Genomic DNA, 23,081 nt, shown 5'->3' on the forward strand with positions numbered 1-23,081 from the left:
AACTACTGTGCTAGGTGCTAGGGATTAATAGTTACATAAGACACAGTCTTTCCCTTCAGTGAGCTTAGTGAGGAAGACAGACAAGTAAAAGTTAACAGCATTGTGAATGAAGTGCTGTGCTGGAGGTACACACAGGATAGGATGGGAGGCTGAGTTAAAATCCCACGGGGGTTGCCACACACAGGATGGGCTTCCTAGAGATGACACTTAAGCATCATTTTGAAGGAGGAGTTGGAACAAGAAGGAGAAAAGGAAGCGGAAGAGAAGGGCTTCCAAGGCTGAGGAAAAAGCTTGTGCAAAAGGGCGTGTGAATGAGCATGATGCATTTGGGGAACTGCAGATAACTGGGGATGGCTAAAGGAGAGTGGGCTAGATGAAGCTAGAATTTAAGGAAATGAAGGGAATCATTTAAATTGGATAGAATATTGAAAGGGCATAGAAATTTTTAATTAGGAAAGTCCCAGCTAAGAATATTAAGCTTGTGTTGCACGTTATAAGTGATCAAAAGGGAGCCATGCAGAAGATAGCAGAATAGGATTCAGGGACCAGGATAATCTTGTATAATGACTGTTATAATGCTTGATTTTTACCTCTGCTTTTCAGAATGTGCTTTGTTTTGAAAGCTATAAATTATGTTTTACAGTATGCACTGAAGAAACCATATGCAGTTCTGTATAAAAAGTAAGTCATGATTTCTTTTATTTCACTTATTAAATTATATTGTTTCATTATAAAAGTAACAACCAACCACTTTATGGGAGATTTAGAAAAATATTTTGGTTAAAAAATACTACAATTCCTTACATACATAGCTATGAGTATTTTATTTTTATTTAATTAATTTATTTTAAAATATTTATTTATTTGGCTGCGCCTTGTCTTTGGTTGCGGCGTGCGGGATCTAGTTCCCTGACTAGGGATCGAACCCCGACCCCCTGCATTGGGAGCACGGAGTCTTAACTGCTGAACCACCAAGGAAGTCCTGCTATGAGTATTTAAAATTTGTTTGTTTCCTGTCTGTGTTTTCATTTGTACTGAATATTCTTACAGAGTTGTAATCATAGCATTATGTATTATTTTAAAATAGTAATAGACTTACAGAAAAGTTACAAAAATAGTAGAGTTCCCATATACCCTCTCCCAGCATCTCTTAATGTTATAACTTCCATAACCATAATACAGTTATCAAAAGTAAGAAATGGACATTGGTACACTAATGTTAATTAAATCATAGGCTTGATTTGGTTTGCACCAGTTTTTCCTTTTTCTTTTTTTATAAATTTATTTATTTTATTTATTAATTTTTGTCTGTGTTGGGTCTTTGTTGCTGCGCACGGGCTTTCTCTAGTTGCAGTGAGCAGGGGCTACCCTTCGTTGCAGTGCGTGAGCTTCTCATTACGGTGGCTTCTCTCATTGTGGAGCACGGGCTCTAGGCGCGTGGGTTTCAGTAGTTGTGGCTCACGGGCTCTAGAGCACAGGCTCCGTAGTTGTGGCGCACGGGCTTAGTTGCTCCGTGGTATGTGGGATCTTTCCGGACCAGGGCTCAAACCCACGTACCCTGCATTGGCAGACGGATTCTTAACCACTGCGCCACCAGGGAAGCCCCAGTTTTTTCATTAATATCCTTTTTCTCTTCCAGGATCCCACATTGTGTTCAGTTGTCGTGTCTCCTTAGTCTCCTCCAGTTTGTTACAGTTCCTCAATCTTTCCTTGTCTTTGATGACCTTGAAACTTTTGATGAGTATTTGTCAGTTATTTTGTAAAATATCCTTCAGTTTGCACTTGTCTTAAGTTTCTCATGAGTGGATTGAGATTATGCATTATGGTCAGGAATACCGCAAAAGTCATGTGCCTTTTTCAATAAATCATACCAGGGAGTACATGATGTCTTATTACTGTTGTTGTTAACCTTGGTTAAAGTGGTGTCTGCTGGGTTTCTCCACTATAAAGTTTCTATTTTCCCCTTTGTAATTAAAAAACGTTTAGAGGAGATACTTAGAGACTATGCAAATAATCCTATTTCTCCTCAAACTTTTGTGTATTCATTTTAGCATTCATCAGTGGATCTTGTCTACAACAGTGATTACTGTGGTGTTCTAGTAGTGGTTTTCGATTTCTCTCATTCCCTCTGCGTTTATTAATTGGAATTCTGTAAGGAAAATCTGTCCCTTTTCCTCCATTTGTTTAATTACTTATTTATGTCAGTGTGGACTTACAGATATTTATTATGTTCTTTGGGGTTATAATCCAGTGCTGTCATGATTTATTTATTTATTTAATTTTTGGCTGTGTTTGGTCTTCGTTGCTGCGCACGGGCTTTCACTAGTTGTGGCGAGCAGGGGCTACCCTTTGTTGCGGTGCGTGGGCTTCTCATTGCGGTGCTTGTCTTTGTTGCGGAGCAGGGGCTCTAGGCTCGCGGACTTCAGTAGTTGTGGCACGCAGGCTCAGTAGTTGTGGCACATGGGCTTAGTTGCTCCGCGGCATGTGGGATCTTCCCGGACCAGGGCTCGAACCCTTGTCCCCTGCATTGGCAGGCAGATTCTTAACCACTGTGCCACCCGGGAAGTTCTGTCATGATTTATTTTGTTGCATAAATTGTTCTCCATTTGGCCATTGGGATCTCTGTCAGGTTGGCTTTTCAAAGTGCCCCCTGTGTTTGAGCACTTCCTTTCTGGCACCACAAGATGCTCTGGGTTCATCTTGTAGTTTTCATTGCCACAGCCTTGGAATCAGCCCTGGTTCCATATATTGGAGACTGATAATTTAGAAACAGATCTATGCTCAGTTGCTACTGGAGTGTCATTGTCTCTAGGTCCTCTCAGCAGACAGAGCTTGAAAATAAATATTATGTACATTAACCTATGCATGTATGCATGTCTATATTTGTTTATATTTATTTATATATTAAAAAACCCTGAGTTGATACTGATACTTCCTAAAAATTCATGAGTGCATACTAGTGCTTCCAATTCCAGTCGGATACCAGAGACTTCATTCCAGCCTTTCTCCTTTTCTTCTTTGTATCTTCTGACAGTATGAAACCTTGCTTTTGTTATAATATATTTACTTATTTGTGTAATTCTAGTAGTTTCAGAATTTCCAACCTTATAAGAAACAATTTTACTAACTAGAGTATGGAATTTATGTGCAGTTCTTTTTGTCTTTAACCTCACAACATGCAGTAAAAATATTGTTTTCCAGTATAAGTCAGGTTAGGTTATTTTTGCCCCTTCAGTGTGATTGTGTTATTCATTTATACTATAGTTAAGGTCATTTATTACAGTCTGTATTCTATTTTGGGTTTTCTATCACTTCCTGGTTGTTGGTTTTTTTTTTTTGCGGTACGCGGGCCTCCCACCGCTGCGGCCTCTCTTGTTGTGGAGCACAGGCTCCGGACACGCAGGCCCAGTAGCCATGGCTCACGGGCCCAGCCGCTCCGCGGCACGCAGGATCCTCCCGGACTGGGGCACAAACCCGCGTCCCCTGCATCTGCAGGCGGACTCTCAACCACTGCGCCACCAGGGAAGCCCCCTGGTTGTTTTTTTAATTTATGTATGTAAAATTTACTGTTTGTGGTGTATACGTTCATGGGTTTTGACAAATACATTGAGTTGTGTCTGCCACTGCAGTCATGGTACAGAAACAGTTTCATTATTCTGACAATTCTTTTGTGCCTTTTTCATTTGTCTTGTAAGCATTTTTCTACTGATAGGTGTCCTTTAGATATTATTTTTAATGCTAGTATAATGCCTATTAAATGGTTATACTAAAATTTACTTAACTGTTCCTTAACTTGAGGAAATTTTGATTTTCTTTTTTGTTGTTGTTGTTCTTATAAATAATGCTAAAATGGCCATTTTTACACAAATGAGTTCTTCTTTTGTATTGGTTCCTACATGAGATTTCTAGACGTGAGATTACTGGGTATAGCTTCATGCCCAATCTAGCATATTAACAGTAGTGCTTTTTGAGAAGTTTGGCAGAGTAAAATGTACGAGTTTCATGGGTCACTACCTACTTTTGGTTTGTTTTTTAAAATTAAGAAGTGAAAATGACATTTTGTTTAAACTTGCATTTTCCCTATGTTTCCAACAGGTCATATTTGCCTATTTGTGAATTGCCGTTAGCTGTTAATCATAAACGCTGCAGTAATTTTTCCTGATTTGTTTGTGTTGCATCATTTTTTTAAATACTTTTTTTGTTTTTTACTGATTAAAAAAGTAATATATATTTATCTTAGATAATTGGGATAAGAGTAAATAATCACCCATAGATAAGCACTATGTATATTTTCTCCTCATGCAGTTTTATATCTATATATCTTTTTCTTTGAACAAAATTGAGATCATGTGTATATGATTTTATTTCTCTTTAAATTCATAAAAATTATGAACTGTTTTATACTTTACTTACATGACTAAAAATCCAAAAATATACAGTGAAGATATAAACACACACTCTTCCCAGGACAGCCACTATCATTAGTTTCTTATATGTCTTAACAGAATTTCTTTATGCATATTTAAGCAAATAAAATTACATAATCTTATTTTTCTCCCTTTTGCATGAAAGATAGCATTCTGCGTTTCTCTACCCACTGTTTCTCCATCTCCACTACTACTATTCCTGGTCCAACCCACCATTTTTTTCTTTCTCTCCTGGATTACTGTGATAGCTCCTTACTAACCCCTTCACTCTTGCTGTGGTACATTCCATCCTTACATAGCAGACAGAGCAGTCCTTTAAAAAGAACATTTGGGGCTTCCCTGGTGGCACAGTTGTTGAGAGTCTGCCTGCTGATGCAGGGGACACGGGTTTGTGCCCCGGTCTGGGAAGATCCCACATGCCGCAGAGCGGCTGGGCCCGTGAGCCATGGCCACTGAGCCTGGGCGTCCGGAGCCTGTGCTCCGCAATGGGAGAGGCCACAACAGTGAGAGGCCCGTGTACCGCAAAAAAAAAAAAAAAGAACATTTGGGGCTTCCCTGGTGGCACCGTGGCACGCCTGCCAATGCAGGGGACATGGGTTCGAGCCCTGGTCCGGGAGGATCCCACATGCCACAGAGCAGCTGGGCCCGTATGCCACAGCTACTGAGCCTGCACTCTGGAGCCTGTGAGCCACAACTACTGAGCCCACGCTCCAGAGCTACTGAAGCCTTCACACCTAGAGCCCGTGCTCTGCAACAAGAAAAGCCACTGCAATGAGAAGCCCGTGCACTGCAACGAAGAGTAGCCCCCGCTCACCGCAACTAGAGAAAGCCCGGGGAAAGCAACGAAGACCCAACGCAGCCAAAAATAAATAAATAAAATAAATAAATTAAAAAAAAGAACACTTGAATCCAATCATATCACTGTCTTGCCTAAACCCCCCCAGTGCTTCCTGTTACTCTTTTAATAACTTACGTTCCTTACCTTGACCAACAAGGCCCTACATATTCTGGGCTGAGTCTACATCTTTGACCTCGTACCCCGCCGTTAACCCTTTGTTCACTAAGCTCCAGTGACATTTGTCGTCTGTTTCTTGAATAGTCTAAGCTTGTTTCCATCTCAGAATCTTTTCTTATTCTGTTTCCTTTTCCTGGAATACTCTTAACCTCAAAACTTTTCCATGGCTAACTCCTCATTTATCAGGTCTCAGCTCAACTAATCATTTTCCATTCTTCACACTAACACAGTGCCCTGTTTTATTTTTGTCACAACAGATATTACTTTTTGAAATTGTTCATTTTTCCTCTAAAATGTAAGCTCCGTGAAAGCAAGGATCTTGTTTGACATGGTATTATGGTATCCCTAGCTCCTAGAACAGTGCCTGGCACATAATAGGCACTAAATAAATATTTGAATGAATAAATATTCTTCTAGCTTATTTTTTGATCATCTGAATATAAAATTATCTTAATATTTATTGTTATGGATGAATTATTAAGATTATTAAAATTAGGGTAACTTTTTTTAATATTAGGAAAAATATTACAAGACCGTTTGAGGATCAGACATCATTGGTAAGTAGAATCTTTCTGATTTAAGAAGGCATATAAGTGATTATTCAAACTAATTCATTTAATTTAATAGTACTCCTAATTTATGATTTTGAATTAGAAATCATCCTATGTGAGGGAATTTTAATGCAGAATGCAGGGGAAATAAGACTTACACTTTCAAAAAGATGACTATAGAGCTTACATTTCACTGAATGTTATGTATTCACTGCTTGCAAGTATATTGATAGAATTTTTAAAAATTGAATTACATTTTAAGTGCATAATTAATGGATTGTCAAAAGGAAGCTTGTTATGGATCTTTTTATAGAGCAAGTTTGATTTAAAAAAATTTTACTTTTCTTTTTTTTGAGTGTTTTTAGAACAAGAAACACTACCCAAATGATTACTAACAATTGTCAGTTGCTTTACTAGAGTTAATCAAATTCCCGTTTGAGTGTATTGGCAATCAAAACTAAATGAAAAAGTCTAGTGAATGAAATCAGAAGATAAAAGGTGGTATATAATAAATGGGGATTGATGAGTGGACTTTGAGTATGTGATGATATTAGTTTCTTACTAAAGAAAATCTTAAGGGAATATGTGGATTAAACTATTTAAGTTGACTTAAAAAAAATCAGAACGTGATTATGTTCTCTTGACAGGACTGCCATTGCTTGTTCTTTTAATGAATTTAAAAGAAAAAATGTTTGAAAAGAATCTCAATAACTAATTAGAAAACTGAAATTGAGCATCTTATCCTAATTTGGCAACTAACTGCAGTGAAAATTATATTAAGAAAATATTGTCAAAATAAATAGTTTTATTTTAATAAAATTGCTTTTATCATAGTCTTGGGTTTTTCACCGTCATTTTTGAAGAGATCATGAAAGTAAAAATGGAGGGTCTAACCCAGAAATCTCTCTCTTCCACACGTGACTTATCCAGGGCTGATTTTGTTTTGTGACACCATGGTGCTTTCAGTTGAGTGACCACTTTGTAGAAGTGTTATGTTGTAGAATCTGTAGCATTCTGTACTTTTTTTTCAATCCAGTGTCAATATGACAGCTTTTCTTATACTTAAAATTGTGGCATTTCCTCTCTTTGATCTCCCACTTCCAGAGACAGGAGATATTTCATTGGCTGTAATAAATCTCAGACCACTAGAGCTCAAAATGACTGTGGAAACAGTGATCATGTTGGAAATTTGGTTGAATTCCTCCTCCTGACTGCCCATCCCCCAATAGCACATTTCTTACGCTGTAATCTTGGAACTGTGCTTTAGCACAAGAGTTAGCAAATATACCTCCTGTGGGCTAAATCCCTGTTTCTGTGAGGACCACAAGCTAAGAATGGTTTTTACATTTTTAAAGTTTTTTTTTTTTTACACCATATAAAAAGTCTAAAATATATACTATCTAGTCTTTTGAAGATAATTTGTCTACTCTTGCTGTAGAATTTTAACAAAAAGCAGACTTTATGGAGAAGGATGACAGATGAGTACTATATATATGTGAAAGGTAGTTTATGGAAAGCTTTGGGCTGTTAACATGAGAATGTAAAAATAATTTTTTTTAAGAAAGGATTTTCATTGATTTGGACATTTAAAAAACATTTCTGAACACCTGCTTTGTGCCAGACACAGTGTAAGTTGCTTTCCCATATGACGTGTCACATGGCCCTTGCAGATTTTTTCAGGAAGTGTTATTGTCTTTGTAATTCTCAGAAAGGCTGACCAGATCCCATAGCAAATGGCAAAGCCAGAATTCTTGGCCTTTCTGACTCTGTATCCTCTACATAGGGAGTGGATAGGCAAGTAGGTAGTTGTTTGTTCCTATTTGCTTCTGCTTAAACACTGGAATGAATGATAACCAAACGAGGGGCCCATACCTCAGGGGGTCTTGCACTCAATAAAGAAAAGTTGAGGACTGTGGTTGCTTCGAATGTTCTTTAACATTTTTGTCATTAATTTAGGAAGCTTTTCCAACTATGCTAGAACTAGACAAGAACACATTCAATCTAATTTTTGTGATAAGATTGGGAATCTCAATAAACTGAATCAAAGTATGTAGGATATAAAGTATAGGCACTAGTGTAGAAGGAGCTGTCCAGGATTGAAACCCCATAATTGTGTTTGCATCCCTCTCAAATCTGTAATAGAAGTCAATATTTTTTTTATTTTATTTTATTTTTTTTGCGGTATGCGGGCCTCTCACTGTTGTGGCCTCTCCCGTTGCGGAGCACAGGCTCCGGACGCGCAGGCTCAGCGGCCATGGCTCACAGGCCCAGCCGCTCTGCGGCATGTGGGATCTTCCCGGACCGTGTCCCCTGCATCGGCAGGCGGACTCTCAACCACTGCGCCACCAGGGAAGCCCAGAAGTCAATATTTTTGAGAGCCAGTTGGAGGAGATATCTCTTACTGGTAGGAACATCATAGATCTGTCAGTCAGTCCTGGCTTGGTACATAAAATGGAACTAGTCACAGCTGGGATGGTGTGGAGATTCTAAGGCAAGATTCCTGTGTGGATGAAGTTTGCAGTGAAAAGTAGTTGTATGCATTGTAAACTCATGAGTACAGTTATAAACATCCAAAGGATAGGGGTAAGACAGGAATAAAGACTCAGACCTACCGGAGAACGGACTTGAAGATATGGGGAGGGGGAAGGGTGAGCTTTGACAGGGCGAGAGAGAGTCATGGACATATACACACTAACAAACGTAGTAAGGTAGATAGCTAGTGGGAAGCAGCCGCATGGCACAGGGATATTAGCTCGGTGCTTTGTGACAGCCTGGAGGGGTGGGATAGGGAGAGTGGGAGGGAGGGAGACGCAAGAGGGAAGACATATGGGAACATAAGTATATGTATAACTGATTCACTTTGTTATAAAGCAGAAACTAACACACCATTGTAAAGCAATTATACCCCAATAAAGATGTTAAAAAAACAAAAAAACATCCAAAGGAACCATATTGATTAATTCATGTAAGTCCCCAGTATATTCGTGTGTGTCCTTTTTTTTTTTTTTTTTTTTACGGTACGCTGGCCTCTCACTGTTGTGGCCTCTCCCATTGTGGGGCACAGGCTGCGGATGCACAGGCTCAGCGGCCATGGCTCACGGGCCCAGCCGCTCCGCGGCATGTGGGACCTTCCCGGACTGGGGCACGAACCCACATCCCCTGCATCGGCAGGTGGACTCTCAACCACTGCGCCACCAGGGGAGCCCTCACATCTTTTTTATTCATTCATCTGTTGATGGACCTTTAAGTTGCTTCCATGTCTTGGCTATTGTAAACAGGGCTGCAGTGAACATTGGGGTGCATTTGAATTATAGTTTTGTCTGGGTATATGCCCAGGAGTGGGATTGCTGGTTCATATGGCAACCCTATTTTTATTTTTTAAGGAACCTCCATACTGTTTTCCATAGTGGCTGCACTAACTTAGATTCCCACCAACAGTGTAGGTAGGAGGGTTCCCTTTTCTCCACACCCTCTCCAGCATATGTTACTTGTAGACTTTTTAATGATTGCCATTCTGACTGATGTGAGGTGGCATCTCGTTGTAGTTTTAATTTGCGTTTCTCTAATAGTTAGTGATGTTGAGCATCTTCTCATGTGCCTCTTGGCCATCTGTATGTCTTCTTTGGAGAAATGTCTATTTAGGTCTTCTGCCCATTGTTTGATCAGGTTGGGTTTTTTGTTATTGACTTGTATGAGCTGTTTGTATGTTTTGGAAATTAAGCCCTTGTCAGTCTCATTGTTTGCAAATATTTTCTCGAAGTCCGTAGGTTGTCTTTTTGTTTTATTTATGTTGATCAGTTCTAGTAGTTTTTGTGTGGAGTCTTTAGGGTTTTCTATATATAGTATCGTGTCATCTGCGTATAATGACAGTTTTACCTCTTCCTTTACAATTCGGATACCTTTTATTTCAAAGAGGTACAATTCTTAAGGTTCTTAACATTTATGCATTGATTGAAGGAGATTTCTTTGGTTTTACAGGAATTTTTTTCAAAGAAGTCAGATTGTTCCTTATTCATGTTTGGCTCCCATAATAAGAAGCGGCCAAATAATCTAGTAATAGGTAAATATCATTTACTTTTTAATACTTTTATTTTATAGAGTCAGTTCTGTGACTCAGATTAATTGATGGTATTGAGGATTCAGGAGTAGCCAGTTAGCACTAAACTAGTTTTTTATTTTCCTTGTGAGTGTGAATAAAATTTATTTTTACCTACCAGTCTTCAGGTAAAGAAGGGGCATGTAAATATCACCCTACCTCAAGTTATGGCAGTTTTTCAAATATAAAACATATATCCTAAATCAGTATTAGAGTTAGAAAAAAAGAAGTAGCATACTCACACACACAAATTAACCCTTCCCTAATAAATACCTGTATGATGAATACATTTGAAAATAAACCCTTGCCCTGTATTGTGTATTGAGGCTTGGGCTGACATGCTCACTGGCTTAGGTAAAGGCCTTTACCCTCTGTGGGCCTTTATTTACTCTTTTGTAAAGTAAGGGAGTTTGGCTAAGTGATCTTTTAAGATCCTTTCCAGGTCCAAAGTTGCAACAGTACATTCTAGGTAGAGCTGAAAATTTAAGAAAGAAGAGACATGTTTGGGAGGTTTAAGGAGAAAGAAAAGAGGCAGATATTAGGACATTTTGAACACGCAGATAAGTAGGTGAATATAAGGCAGCTGTTTGGGAAAAAATAAATGGTTAAAAGAAAATGTATTTCCTTCTAGGTCGTATGTATGACTACCACGTGCTGGATATGATAGAAGTAGGTATCGAGAAGTTTGTCTCCCTTAAAGATATTAAGGTAAGATACTGATCATAAAAATAAGAATTTTATAACGTTGCTCTTGGGCAATAGTGACATCTTGTGGTGAAGAGTAAAGATACAGTTTTGTAACTTAAATAACAAAGAACTTTGGTTTTATTCTAGTGTGCTCTAAACTAAAAAGTACAATTTCATTTTACCTTTAAAAAGAGGGAGATGTTTACAGCGTATAACACATATGTAGGCAGTTAGACTTAAAGTCGTTACTAACTCTTGTCTAGGCCCATAGTTGAGATGCTCTCCTCAACCTCTGAATTATCACAGCACCCATTTTATGTAACCTCAGAAATACCACAATTTTCTTTCCTTCCTTCCTTTCTTTCTTTCTTTTCTTTCTTTCTTTCTTTCTTTCTTTCTTTTTCTTTCTTCCTTCCTTCCTTCCTTCCTTCCTTTCTTCTTTCTTTCTTTCTCTTTCTTTCTTTCCTCCTTCCTTCCATAATCTCAGAAATACCACAATTTTCTTTCTTTCTTTCTTTCTTTCTTTTTCTTTCTTTCTTTCTTTCTTTCTCTTTCTTTCTTTCTTTCTTTCTTTCTTTCTTTCTTTCTTCCTTCCTTCCTTCCTTCCTTCCTTCCTTCCTTCCTTTCTTCTTTCTTTCTTAATTGTATTTATTTATTTATGGCCGTGTTGGGTCTTCATTGCTGTGCACAGGCTTTCTCTAATTGCAGCGAGCAGGGGTTCTGCTCTTCATTGCAGTGCGCGGCTTCTCATTGCGGTGGCTTCTCTTGTTGTGGAGCACAAGCTCTAGGTGTGCGAGCTTCAGTAGTTGTGGCATGTGGGCTCAGTAGTTGTGGCTCGCAGGCTCAGTAGTTGTGGTGCACGGGCTTAGTTGCTCCATGGCATGTGGGATCCTCCCGGACCAGGGCTCAAACCCATATCCCGTGAATTGGCAGGTGGATTCTTAACCATTGCGCCATCAGGGAAGTCCCCACAGTTTTCAAAGTGAGCCCTGTTTTAAACCTAGGAAGCTTTGGCTGATCCTACAGTATTTTGGCTGCTGGGAACCAAATTGCTAGCTCACTTTTCCCCTTGAGGACTTGCATCTTTGTGTCTCCTTTGTTTGAATGGGATTATGAAACAGAAAGGCAAGAAAACTGTCCTAATGCAGTTCCTGGATCCAAATTGGGCTTCTGCTCCCTCAGACCTCTGCTCCTGGCTTAATCTAGTCCATCAAATACATTATTTCACTTAAGACCTCTTAGCTACCCTCTAAGGCTGAAATTATTTTCCCTATTATATAGATTTGGTGATTGAGGCCCAGAGGAATTCCACTGGTGACCTGGAGTCATACATACAGTAAATGGTATAACGAAGATTAGGACTGAAGGGGTTTGAAAGAAAGGATATTGAAGTTTGTAATGGAAAGTTACATAATTGTTCTGTCTGTGGGTCTTTGTATAGTTGAAAGAATTATAGCAAATATATAATCACTCCTTTTCCCAGCCTCCCCTAAGAAGAGGACATGCCTTCTAGGTTTCCTGTGTGTTTGAAAAAAGGCTCTTACCAGATCCCTACTTGGTCAGCTATACCACCTTCCTCAGGTACAGGGCAGAACAGTGAGATTGGATTTGGAGGCAGAACACTTGGGTTTGAGGCCTTTCTTGTTCAGTTAGATAGCATTTGTGACCTGACAGTCAGTTACTTCCCTGACCCACAATTGCAATCAAGTATTAAACAGGTATAACGATATCAAACGAGATAATATATGTGAAAATGCTTATCAGTGAATTTAATATATTGAAAGGTATTTTGAAAACTGTATAAACTGTGATGCTTTATTATGGATGCCATCATTTTATTACAGTTTATTACAGGTTGTGTTTGGGGCTGTGTGTGAATCCCTGGAGATGAGCAGTACCACTGATGTTAGCATGGTTACCAGTTAGTGGGTGTGAGCAGTGGCTGATGCCTGCATGCCAACCCCTCTGCTCTTTCCACTTCCCTTCCAAAGCAAAGAAATACCCCGTCACGGTGCAGCTTCTAAACTGAACCACAAAATCAGTATCGTTTGGCAGGCGTATTCTTAACAAGAACCATTTAAATTGAGTACTAGATCTTGTGGCTGTGTCGTGCGCGTGAGCCCCTTAGGGCCAGGGAGGCACCAGCTGCCGTGCAGGGAGGAGGCCGAGGCCGCAGCTTGAGGGAGGCCCCGGCCCCTCTGCACCTGTGTATGGCAGAGCTGGTGTGAGACCAAGAGACAATCCTTCCCAGCCGCCGGGATCATCAAGAGTTTTGGCCGGAACTTTGAGCACACACCGAAATAGTGAGGAGCCAGGTGAAAAGCACAGACGATGGTGCTGAAACGGATTAATAAGGAACTTAGTGATTTGGCCCGTGACCCTCCAGCACAATGTTTTGCAGGTTCAGTTGGGGATGATATGTTTCATTGGCAAGCCACAATTATGGGACCTGATGACAGCCCATATCAAGGTGGTGTATTCCTTTGGACAGTTCATTTTCCTACAGACTACCCCTTCAAACCACCTAAGGTTGCATTTACAACAAGAATTTATCATCCAAATATTAACAGTAATGGCAGCATTTGTCTTGATATTCTAAGATCACAGTGTTCTCCTGCTTTAACTATTTCTAAAGTTCTTTTATCCATTTGTTCACTGCTATGTGATCCAAAACCCACATGACCCTCTAGTGCCAGAGATTGCACGGATCTATGAAACAGAGAGAGATAAGTACAACAGAATATCTCGGGAAAGACTCAGAAGTATGCCATGTGATGCTACCTTAAAGTCAGAATAACCTGCATTATAGCTGGAATAAACTTTAAATTACTGTTCCTTTTTTGATTTTCTTATCCGGCTGCTCCCCATCAGACCTTATCTTTTTTAATTTTATTTTTTGTTTACCTCCCTCCATTCATTCACATGCTCATCTGAGAAGACTTAAGTCCTTCCAGCTTTGGACAATAAATGCTTTTAGAAACTGTAAAGTAGTTACAAGAGAACAGTTGCCCAAGATTCAGAATTTTTTAAAAAATGGAGCATGTGTATTATGTGGCCAGTGTCTTCACTCTAACTTGGTTATGAGACTAAAACCATTCCTCACTGCTCTAACATGCTGAAGAATCATCTGAGGGGGAGGGAGATGGATGCTGAGTTATCACATCAAAGAAAGCAGCATTATTCTAGCAGCATCCATTCATGTGTAAGCCTTCCACTGTTAGAGATTTGAGGTTACATGATATACTTTATGCTCGTAACTGACGTGGCTGGAAAATTGGTATTGAATTTATAGCATCAGCAGGACAGAAAATGCGATGTATTTTATGCATGTCAACAAAGGAATGACCTGTTCTTGTTCTACAGAGAATGGAAATTGGAAGTCAAACACCCTTTGTATTCCAAAATAGGGTCTCAAACATTTTGTAATTTTCATTTAAATTATTAGGAGGCTTGGAGCTATTAGTTAATCTATCTTCCAGTACACTGTTTAATATAGCACTGAATAAATGATGCAAGTTGTCAATGGATGAGTGATCAACTAATAGCTCTGCTAGTAATTGATTTATTTTTGTTCAATAAAGTTGCATAAACCAATGAGTTAGCTGCCTGGATTAATCAGTATGGGAACAATCTTTTGTAAATGCACAGCTGTTTTTTGTATATACTGTTGGGATTTGCTTCATTGTTTGACATCAAATGATGATGTAAAGTTCTAGAGAGTGAATATTTTGCCATGTTCAGTTAAAAGTGTGCAGTCTGTTACAGGTTGACACATTGATTGACCTGATTTATGCAGAATTAATAAGCTATTCAGATAGTGTAGCTTTAGTGTGCTGCACATGATACTGGCAGCCCGGGGGTTCATAGATGGACTCGGGACCCAGCAGTTTTGAAACGTGTATATGGAGTTTAAGAAATTTATTTTCCAGGTGCAACCCCCATCTAACTAAATTTTTTCTTCACCTTGTACACTTGACAGCTGAAAAAACCATAACATGGGAGTAATAATGGGTCAAAATTTACAAAATAAAGTACTGTTTTGGTGTGGGGAAGAAAAATAAAAATAAATTGAGTACTAAATTTTCACTCATGGAGCATATCCATAACTATAAAATTCATTAATTGATGAGAATGTGCTTACATTGGCAGTTCCTACATAGACTATTAGCCAGTCCCCTTCACTTTGACCCCGTTATTTGGCTACAACCTCGTATTTTTAGTTTGTTTTGGAGTTGCATGTTTTGTTGCACTTTCCTTCCATATTTATTTCTTCTTTATTTCTACCTCCTCGTTTTTAAGACATCTTTACCAGATATTTCTTTTCTTGCTTACTTTTATTGCCAAGCCTCATCCCTCTGTTAACTCTTAAGCAACAGGTGATTAGATGCTACCAGGAAATAGAGTGATTATTCTAGAAGCCTGTTTTCTAAGATAGCCAAAATTCTAGGGATGGTTATTCTGCATAAAATAAGCCTAAGAAATGAGATGATTTAAAATTAAAGGTTAGTTGGGCACAGGTGGAACACAGAAGAGTCATTGGGTCTGGAGGGTCTATTCAGGCCCACAATCAGACAGACAGATTTTAGGCCCATCTCCTAAGTTTAGACAGTTCAGGTTCGTGTTGGAAGCAGGGAATGTCAACAAGAGTGGTCATGGTGAACAGGGAAGCAACACGTGACCTCTGGTCCAAGGGCAGAGGATGTTTGTTTGTTTGTGGTCCTGTCTGCCCCCACCCCCTACACTTGGATAAACCTTGATTAGTGTCAAGGCAGAGATATTAGAATCAGTGGGAAGCTCAGACCGATTCTTCTTCCTCCATAAATTAACCCTTCAGTTAAAGAATTTTTTCTATTTGATTTTTTCTTTCACTTTGGTAAAACAAAAATTCACATTCTTTTTGGTATAGAAAATCCAGAACTAGGGAGTTCTCTGGCGGTCCAGTGTTAGGACTCCACACTTTCACTGTCGAGGGCTCGGATTCATTCCCTGGTGTGGAAGCTAAGATCCCACAAGCTGTGTGGTGCAGCCAAAAAAAAGAAAGAAAAGAAAATCCAGAACGAGACAAAATATCTTTTAGAGTAGAGCTTCGATCCTGCTGAGTGAGGATTGCCCATATTTTCTGTAGCTTGTATAACATTATATTGCTTCCCATGTTAATGTTTAGTTGGTACTTCAGTTTAGCTTTCATTTAAAAATACTGCTGGTGTGACATAGTAGGAAAGGCACATTGTTACAAATAATTCAAAGAAATTAAATTTATTTTGACTCTGAGATGTTGGCTGTTAGAGGGCTGTGTTTGTTTTGCCGCAAGTTTAGCTTTTTATTTTATTCTTTGCATAGAAAGTGATAAAAAGTAGCTTACATCATTCTTTAATCACTTATTAATTTGGCACTAAGAGGGAGTGGAATGAAAAATCATTTTTTAGTATAAAAATCTGTAAATTAAAAAATCCCCACTCTGGTTTTAAGTCTAAAATCAGTGTTCATAGGGACATCCTTGGTGGTCCAGTGGTTAAGGCTCTGTGCTTCCACTGCAGGGGGCACGGGTTCAATTCCTGGTTGGGGAACTAAGAGTCTGCATGCCGTACCGTGTGGCCAAACTAAATAAATAAATAAAATCAGCATTCATAGACATAGTTTTATGACAGTTAAGAAAATGTGAAAATGAGTCACTGTGTATCAGCGGTCCCCAATCTTTTTGGCATCTGGGACCAGTTTCATGGAAGACAAGTTTTCCACAGATGGATGGGGGGATGGGGAATGGTTCAGGCAGTAATGCGAGCGAGGGGGAGCAGCAGATGAAGCTTCACTCACTCGCCTGCCGCTCACCTCTTGCTGTGCAGCCCGGTTCCTAACAGGCCGAGGACTGATGCCAGTCCAGGGGTTGGGGACCCCTGCTATATATAAATATTGACTGCTTTAAAATCAGCATATAAACAATTTAGACTTGATAATTATATAATTACTTTTTTTTATTTCCTAGAATAGTAAATGTCCGGAGGGAACAAAACCCATGTTAATATTTGCAGGTGATGATTTTGATGTAACAGAAGACTACAGAAGGCTAAAAAGCCTTCTTATTGGTAAGTATTTTAATACATATCTGCAGGATAGCTCAGGTCGGCATTCTAAGAGTTGCCATTGGTCGTGGCAGTTTGCAACTTCACTCTAGATATACAGCTTTTTCTCTTTGATCTCTTTTTCTCCTTTTCATTATTTTGTTTATTCCCCACTAGAAGCAGGAGAGAGTTAAAAGGATGCTATACTCTATAGATCATTATTACTTTTTGATGGTATAGTAACTTTGGTAGCAACCTGTTTAATGCTTGCACCCGTCTCCTGTCATTATTGGCATTATTAAATTTAGAAAATTGAAAAGTTAAATTTTCAAGATTATTATACATCATCCACTTCCAATTCAAAAACCTTTATTAGTTTTTCTTAGTCTGATATACAAGGCTTTTCACACTATAACCCCGTATAACTTGCTTTCTTAATCTCCACCAATTTCATTCCTCCCTTTTCCATTTAAAAAAAAACAAAAAAAACCTTGTAAGGTTGTTTTAAAGGTGATTGGTTCTTAGTGAACTCTGCTCATTCCTAATGTTTTATCTAATGACTACATTACTTTTTATGTGTTCACAAGCCACCTTCTTAAAATCCAATATACAATATATAGTTATTGTCTGAGATTGATGTTAAATTTACCAATTTTAAACCACTTTTTTTCTCCTTTTTTGAAAAGCTGACATTATTGTTCTCCGTGGTTTCTTAACGGTTACTAATACTTAATATTGTGTGATCACATCTGCCAGCTCTGTTCTTACTCTGGAAGGTAATTTAGTTCGTCCCTAGAGATATGAACTCTTCTTATACTCAGTGGCATTTTCTAAAGTTTAAATAATTTATTCTATTTGAGCTTTTCTTGCACCATTCTTACAAGCTATGGCTTAACTTTTTTGGTTGCCCTTCTTTTGGATTTTTATATACTTTGCCCTAGATGACTTTTGAAAAGTTGGTGGGGGATATATTATAAATTATATACATGCTGTTTACAAATCTGAGCCAACCAAATGTTTGTGGGCAGACACATTGCTTTCGGTTTTCCTTATTGGGATTAGTTATGCTCTTATTGTTAGGAATACGGTTTTCGGGACTTCTCATTTCTCTTGTTCATAATGGCTATTTTTGAAAAACTAAGTATCACTGTTACCTGTTTAATCCTTACTAAAACTCTTGAGTTTGGTAACATTTCATTTTACAGATGGGAAGTTGGAGGCTCAGAGAGGTTAAGAGCCATTAAGTAAGTGAAGCAGAATCAAAACCCAAAGCCTGTGCTTTTCTGCTTCTGCTCTTCATCCTGCCCATGGTGAATAATTCCTTTGCAGGGTCTTTGCTATAGGTTCTTACCTCTGTTTTCCATGAATTAAAAAAAAAAAAAAGGGACTTCCCTGGTGACGCAGTGGTTAAGAATCCGCCTGCCAATGCAGGGGACACGGGTTTGATCCCTGGTCCGGGAAGATCGCACATGCCACGGAGCAACTAAGCCCGTGCACCACAACTGCTGAGCCTGCGCTCTAGAGCCTGTGAGCCACAACTACTGAGCCTGCGTGCCACAACTACTGAAGTCCACGCACCTAGAGCCCATGCTCCACAAGAGAAGCCACTGCAATGAGAAGCCTGCATTGCATGTTGCACCGCAACGAAGAGTAGCCCCCACTCACCTCAACTAGAGAAAGCCCGCATGCAGCAACAAAGACCCAACGTAGCCAAAAAAATAAATTAATTAAAAAAAAATCATACATGGAAGACAGCGACCAACATTTCTTTGAATATTACATAGCCCAAAACATCAAGGGAGTTTTTTTAGCCAAGATTCCTAGTATTTGTACTGCGTTGGCTCAGATTTCCTGCTTTTTTCCCCTTGTTCTTCTGTATAATTATTATTAGTGAGGGAAGTACTTATAATTTGTTATAACAGAGCTTTGTAGCTTCTGTTTAAATGGTTTTATCTTACTATTTTGTGCTTCCACTAGATGGCAGGAATAACCACATGATGCAGTAATGAGAGGGAGGGAGTGAAAACCAAAAAGGAATTAAGAAAGAAGAAAGACAGGTAGCAGGATGGAGTGACATTGTCTGGCACTAAGCAAAATTGAGTTTTTAATATAAATAAGAAGTAAGAAAGTTGCAGACTTCTTGGTTTGTGTTGTGTGTTCAAATGAAATAATGTAGGTAAAGAGAATTATTTCAAATGAAATAATGTAGGTAAAGAGAATTTTATCAAGGGCTTTTTTCCTGTTTGGAAGTTGTGTTTTTGTTTTCTTTTTGTAATTGGCCAGAAAGAAAAGTTAACTTCAGTATTTTCATGCCAGATACCCATTTTGTTCATTCGAATTTTGCTTCTCTTTTGCTTTAAATATTATATAGATTTGTAGTTAATCTTAGCAGGTCCTGCTTTTCTTTACAGAAAACCAGTGCCTGTTTTTTGATTCAGTCCATCCTAATTTTTTTTTTAAATTCTGGTTGTGCCATGTGGCTTGTGGGATCTCAGTTCCCCAAAAAGGACGAGGGATTGAACCTGGGCCACAGTAGTGAAAGCGCCAAATCCTAACCACTAGACCGCCATGGAACTCCCAGTCCATCCTACTTTTTATGGTTATTTTTTAGTATGACTACTCCTTGTATATAAAGATGATAATGAATCAAGTAATAAGTTAGTTTTATTAAGTGTCCCTTTAAAGCCTACCTTTAACTTAACTACCTAACTGGGTTTTTTTTTTTTGTTCTTCATTGCCTTTGTCTATATTAGTGGTCATATCTACATCTGTGGTCATTGTTTTAATTTTTTTTAACCTTTCTCATTTCCTAATTCTTATTCCACTTTAATACATATAATAATGAAAATAACTGCCATAGATTAGGTCAGGTAATTTATTAAATTTAATCTTTTCTACAGCTCTACAGAGATAATTGTATTAGTCTGCTCAGGGTGCCATACAAAAGACCATAGACTGGGTGGCTTATAAGCAACAGAAATTTATTTTCTCACAGTTCTAGAAGTCCAGGTTTCTGGTGAGGACTCTCTTGCTGGCTTCTTGCTTTGTGCTTACAAGGCTTTTCCTTGGGGAGGAAGGGAAGGAGGGAGATAGACAGAGGAAAGAGGGGTTTAAGTTTTCTGGTGTCTCTTCTTATATGGATTCTAATCCTATGGGAGCAGACCCTACCCTTATGACATACCTCATTTAACCTTAAGTACTTCCTTAGAAGCCTCATTTCCAAATATAGTCACACTAGAGGTTAAACAAACATTCAGTTCATTATGGTAATATTATTCCCATGTTGTGGATGAAGAAATTGAGACCAGTTCACTGATGTCCAGAGTGAAGAGTTAGTAAGTGTCAGAATCAGGATCTTATCCATTCTCTGACTCCACATCCCCCAGTCTTTCCCGTCAACACCCTGGTCATCCTTCTGTGCCCTTTCCCAGTGTTTTTACTCATGGGCACAGACACACTAAAGGTGTTATTTTTGCTTGGAATTGATCCATTGAAAAAATGTCCAAACTGGGGCTTTCTTTCTAATTATAACCAATTTATCTTCTACCCCCTTATTTCTGTTTAACCAGGTTTTTCTCCTTATCCCTATTCTCATAATATCTCCCTTTTTACCTCAACCATCATTCCTGTCCAGTTTAGGGTCAGCCTTTTTGACAGTGCTCTGAGTTTCAACACATTTTAATCCATCACCCCCTTGATGTTATAGACTCCTCTTGTACTTTAATTGCTCCAGTCCTGGAATCAGCTATTTCTGTAAGGATCCTGGGTTTTTTTTTAAGTGAGATTATTTTAGAAATCACATTTTGTGTGCTAGGGAGTATTTCTGGGTTGGTCATTGTTTCTAGGCTTTTTCAGTGGACAGAACTATGAGATTTATTTGTTAAGATAAAATATATCCTGAGTTCATACTGAAACTTCGAACTCAAATTTAGGACAGAAGGATATGTACACGTACGTACCTTCTTTCATCCATGACAAAAATCCAGGTTCTCAATGACTCCAACATAATGATGCATTTACTTTATACTGTACTACACATACAACAGTCTCAGAATAAAATACTATTATTACTACTGGTAGTATGAATATTGAGTGCAACTGAAGGGTGTTTTGTTTTTTGTGTGTGTGTTTTTTTTTTGCAGTTCTATATGTCTATATATCCTATTAGGAATATGGTCAAATTACTGTGTTTTGAAGTCACTTGAAACAGTCCTTTTCTGTATGATTATGCCTTCAGCCCAATACACAGGTTCATTTCATTTTGTTTTCAATTTTTAGGGATAGCTTTATTAAGTTTTTTCATTATAAATTATTTTTTGGGGTATGATTTACATACAATCAAGTGCACGTATTTATTTTTAAATTCTTTTTTTAATTCTTTTTTTAAAAGTTTTAATTTATTTTTTGGTTGCGTTGGGTTTTTGTTGCTGCGCATGGGCTTTCTCTAGTTGCAGCAAGTGGGGCCTACTCTTCAATGCGGTGCGCAGGCGGTGGCTTCTCTTGTTGCGGATCACGGGCTCTAGGCGCGCGGGCTGCAGTAGTTGTGGCATGCGGGCTCTAGCGCACAGGCTCAGTAGTTGTGGCGCACAGGCTTAGTTGCTCCGCGGCATGTGGGATCTTCCTGCACCAGGGATCGAACCCTGCATTGGCAGATGGATTCTTAACCATTGCGCCACCAGGGAAGTCCAAATGCACATATTTAAAGTTTTAAAATTTAATGGATTTTGACATATTTATATACCTCTAAAAACACCACTGCAATCAAGATATAGAACCTTTCCATCACCCCCCAGAATTTCCCTGTGCCCTTTGGTAATCCATTATTTTTCTCTATTCTAAGCAAACATTGATCTGCTTTCTGTCATTTTTGCATTTTTCAGAATTTAGGTAAATGGAATCATAGACTATGTACTTTTCTTGGCCTGGTTTCTTTCACCCAGTTTGTTTTGAGATTCATTCATGTTATTGTATGTATCAATCCTCCATTTCTTTTTATAACTGAGCAGTATTCCATTTATAGCTATTCTGCAGTTTGTTTATACCTTCATCTCTTGATGGACATTTAGATTGATTCCAGCTTTTAATTATTACCAGTAGAACTGCTGTAAACATTTATATACAAATTTTTGTGAGGACCTATGTTTTCATTTCCTTTGGGTGAATACCTAGGAATAGAATGGTTGGATCATTTGAATAGCATATGTTAAACTTTTTTTTTTTTTTTTTTTTTTTTGCGTGGGCCTCTCACTGTCGTGGCCTCTCTTGTTGCAGAGCACAGGCTCCAGACGCGCAGGCTCAGTAGTTGTGGCTCATGGGCCCAGCTGCTCCGCAGCATGTGGGATCCTCCCAGACCAGGGCTCGAACTCATGTCCCCTGCATTGGCAGGCAGATTCTTAACGACTGCGCCACCAGGGAAGCCCTATGTTAAACATTTTTAAGAAACTGCCAAACTGTTCTCCAACATGGTTGCACTATTTTGCATTCCCACTAACTGTAGGTGCTCCATCTCCTTGTCAATACTTGGTAGGCCGTTCTTTTTAATTTTAGTTACTCTAATAGGTGTTGAATACTGACAGTAGTATGTTTCCAAAGTCAAATCTACAAAATAAAGGAGTGGTAGTGTTGCAGTTTTAATTTGCATTTTCTGGTGACTAATAATGTTGAACATCTTTTCATGTGCTTATTGGCCATTTGTATATCTTTGGTAAAGTGTCTGTTCAGATCTTTGCCTGATTTTTTTATTTGGTTATTTGTCTTTTTTTGAGAACTAATGTGGAAGAGTGTGTATGTGTTTGTGTGTGTGTGTGTGTGTGAGAGATAAGTCTTTTGTCTGTCTGACATATAATCTTTGAATATTTTCTCCTGGTCTGTGGCTTGCCTTTTTGTTTTATTGATTTATGTATTTATTTATTGGCCACACCATGCAGCATGTGGGATCTTATTAGTTCCCCAACCAGGGATCAAACTCGCTTCCCCTGCAGTGGCAGCACGGAGTCTTTAACCACTGCACCGCCAGGGAAGTCCCTTGCCTTTTTGTTTTTAATGATGTCTTTTAAAAAAAAAATTTTTATCGAGGTATAGCTGATTTATAATATTATGTAAGTTTCAGGTATACAACATAGTGATTCACAATTTTTAAAGATTATACTACACTTACAGTTATTATAAATTGTTGGCTATATTCCCTGTGCTGTACAGTATATCCTTGTAGTTTATTTATTTTATACATAGTAGTTTGTACCTTTA

General features: G+C 38.6%; 1 protein-coding gene and 1 pseudogene across 2 annotated transcripts in view; both read left to right on the forward strand.

Moving 5' to 3' along the window:
* RPF2 (ribosome production factor 2 homolog) overlaps positions 1-23,081 on the forward strand; it is a 39,269-nt gene that overhangs the window by 2,507 nt on the left and 13,681 nt on the right. Inside the window, exons 3-7 of one of the 2 annotated variants that reach the window (XM_029223928.1) lie at positions 644-681; positions 5,960-5,999; positions 9,972-10,053; positions 10,721-10,797; positions 16,760-16,859. In XM_029223928.1, the coding sequence (XP_029079761.1) occupies positions 644-681; positions 5,960-5,999; positions 9,972-10,053; positions 10,721-10,797; positions 16,760-16,859 (337 nt within the window). Of the gene's footprint in view, positions 1-603; positions 682-5,959; positions 6,000-9,971; positions 10,054-10,720; positions 10,798-16,759; positions 16,860-23,081 lie in introns of both variants that reach the window. The other variant, XM_029223929.1, reaches the window with a different exon arrangement.
* On the forward strand, positions 12,508-14,220 carry LOC114896069 (annotated as a pseudogene).

The sequence above is a fragment of the Monodon monoceros genome, unplaced genomic scaffold, assembly GCF_005190385.1.
Source record: "Monodon monoceros isolate NGI ecotype Baffin Bay Population unplaced genomic scaffold, NGI_Narwhal_1 Super_Scaffold_15, whole genome shotgun sequence".
NCBI lineage: Eukaryota > Metazoa > Chordata > Mammalia > Artiodactyla > Monodontidae > Monodon > Monodon monoceros.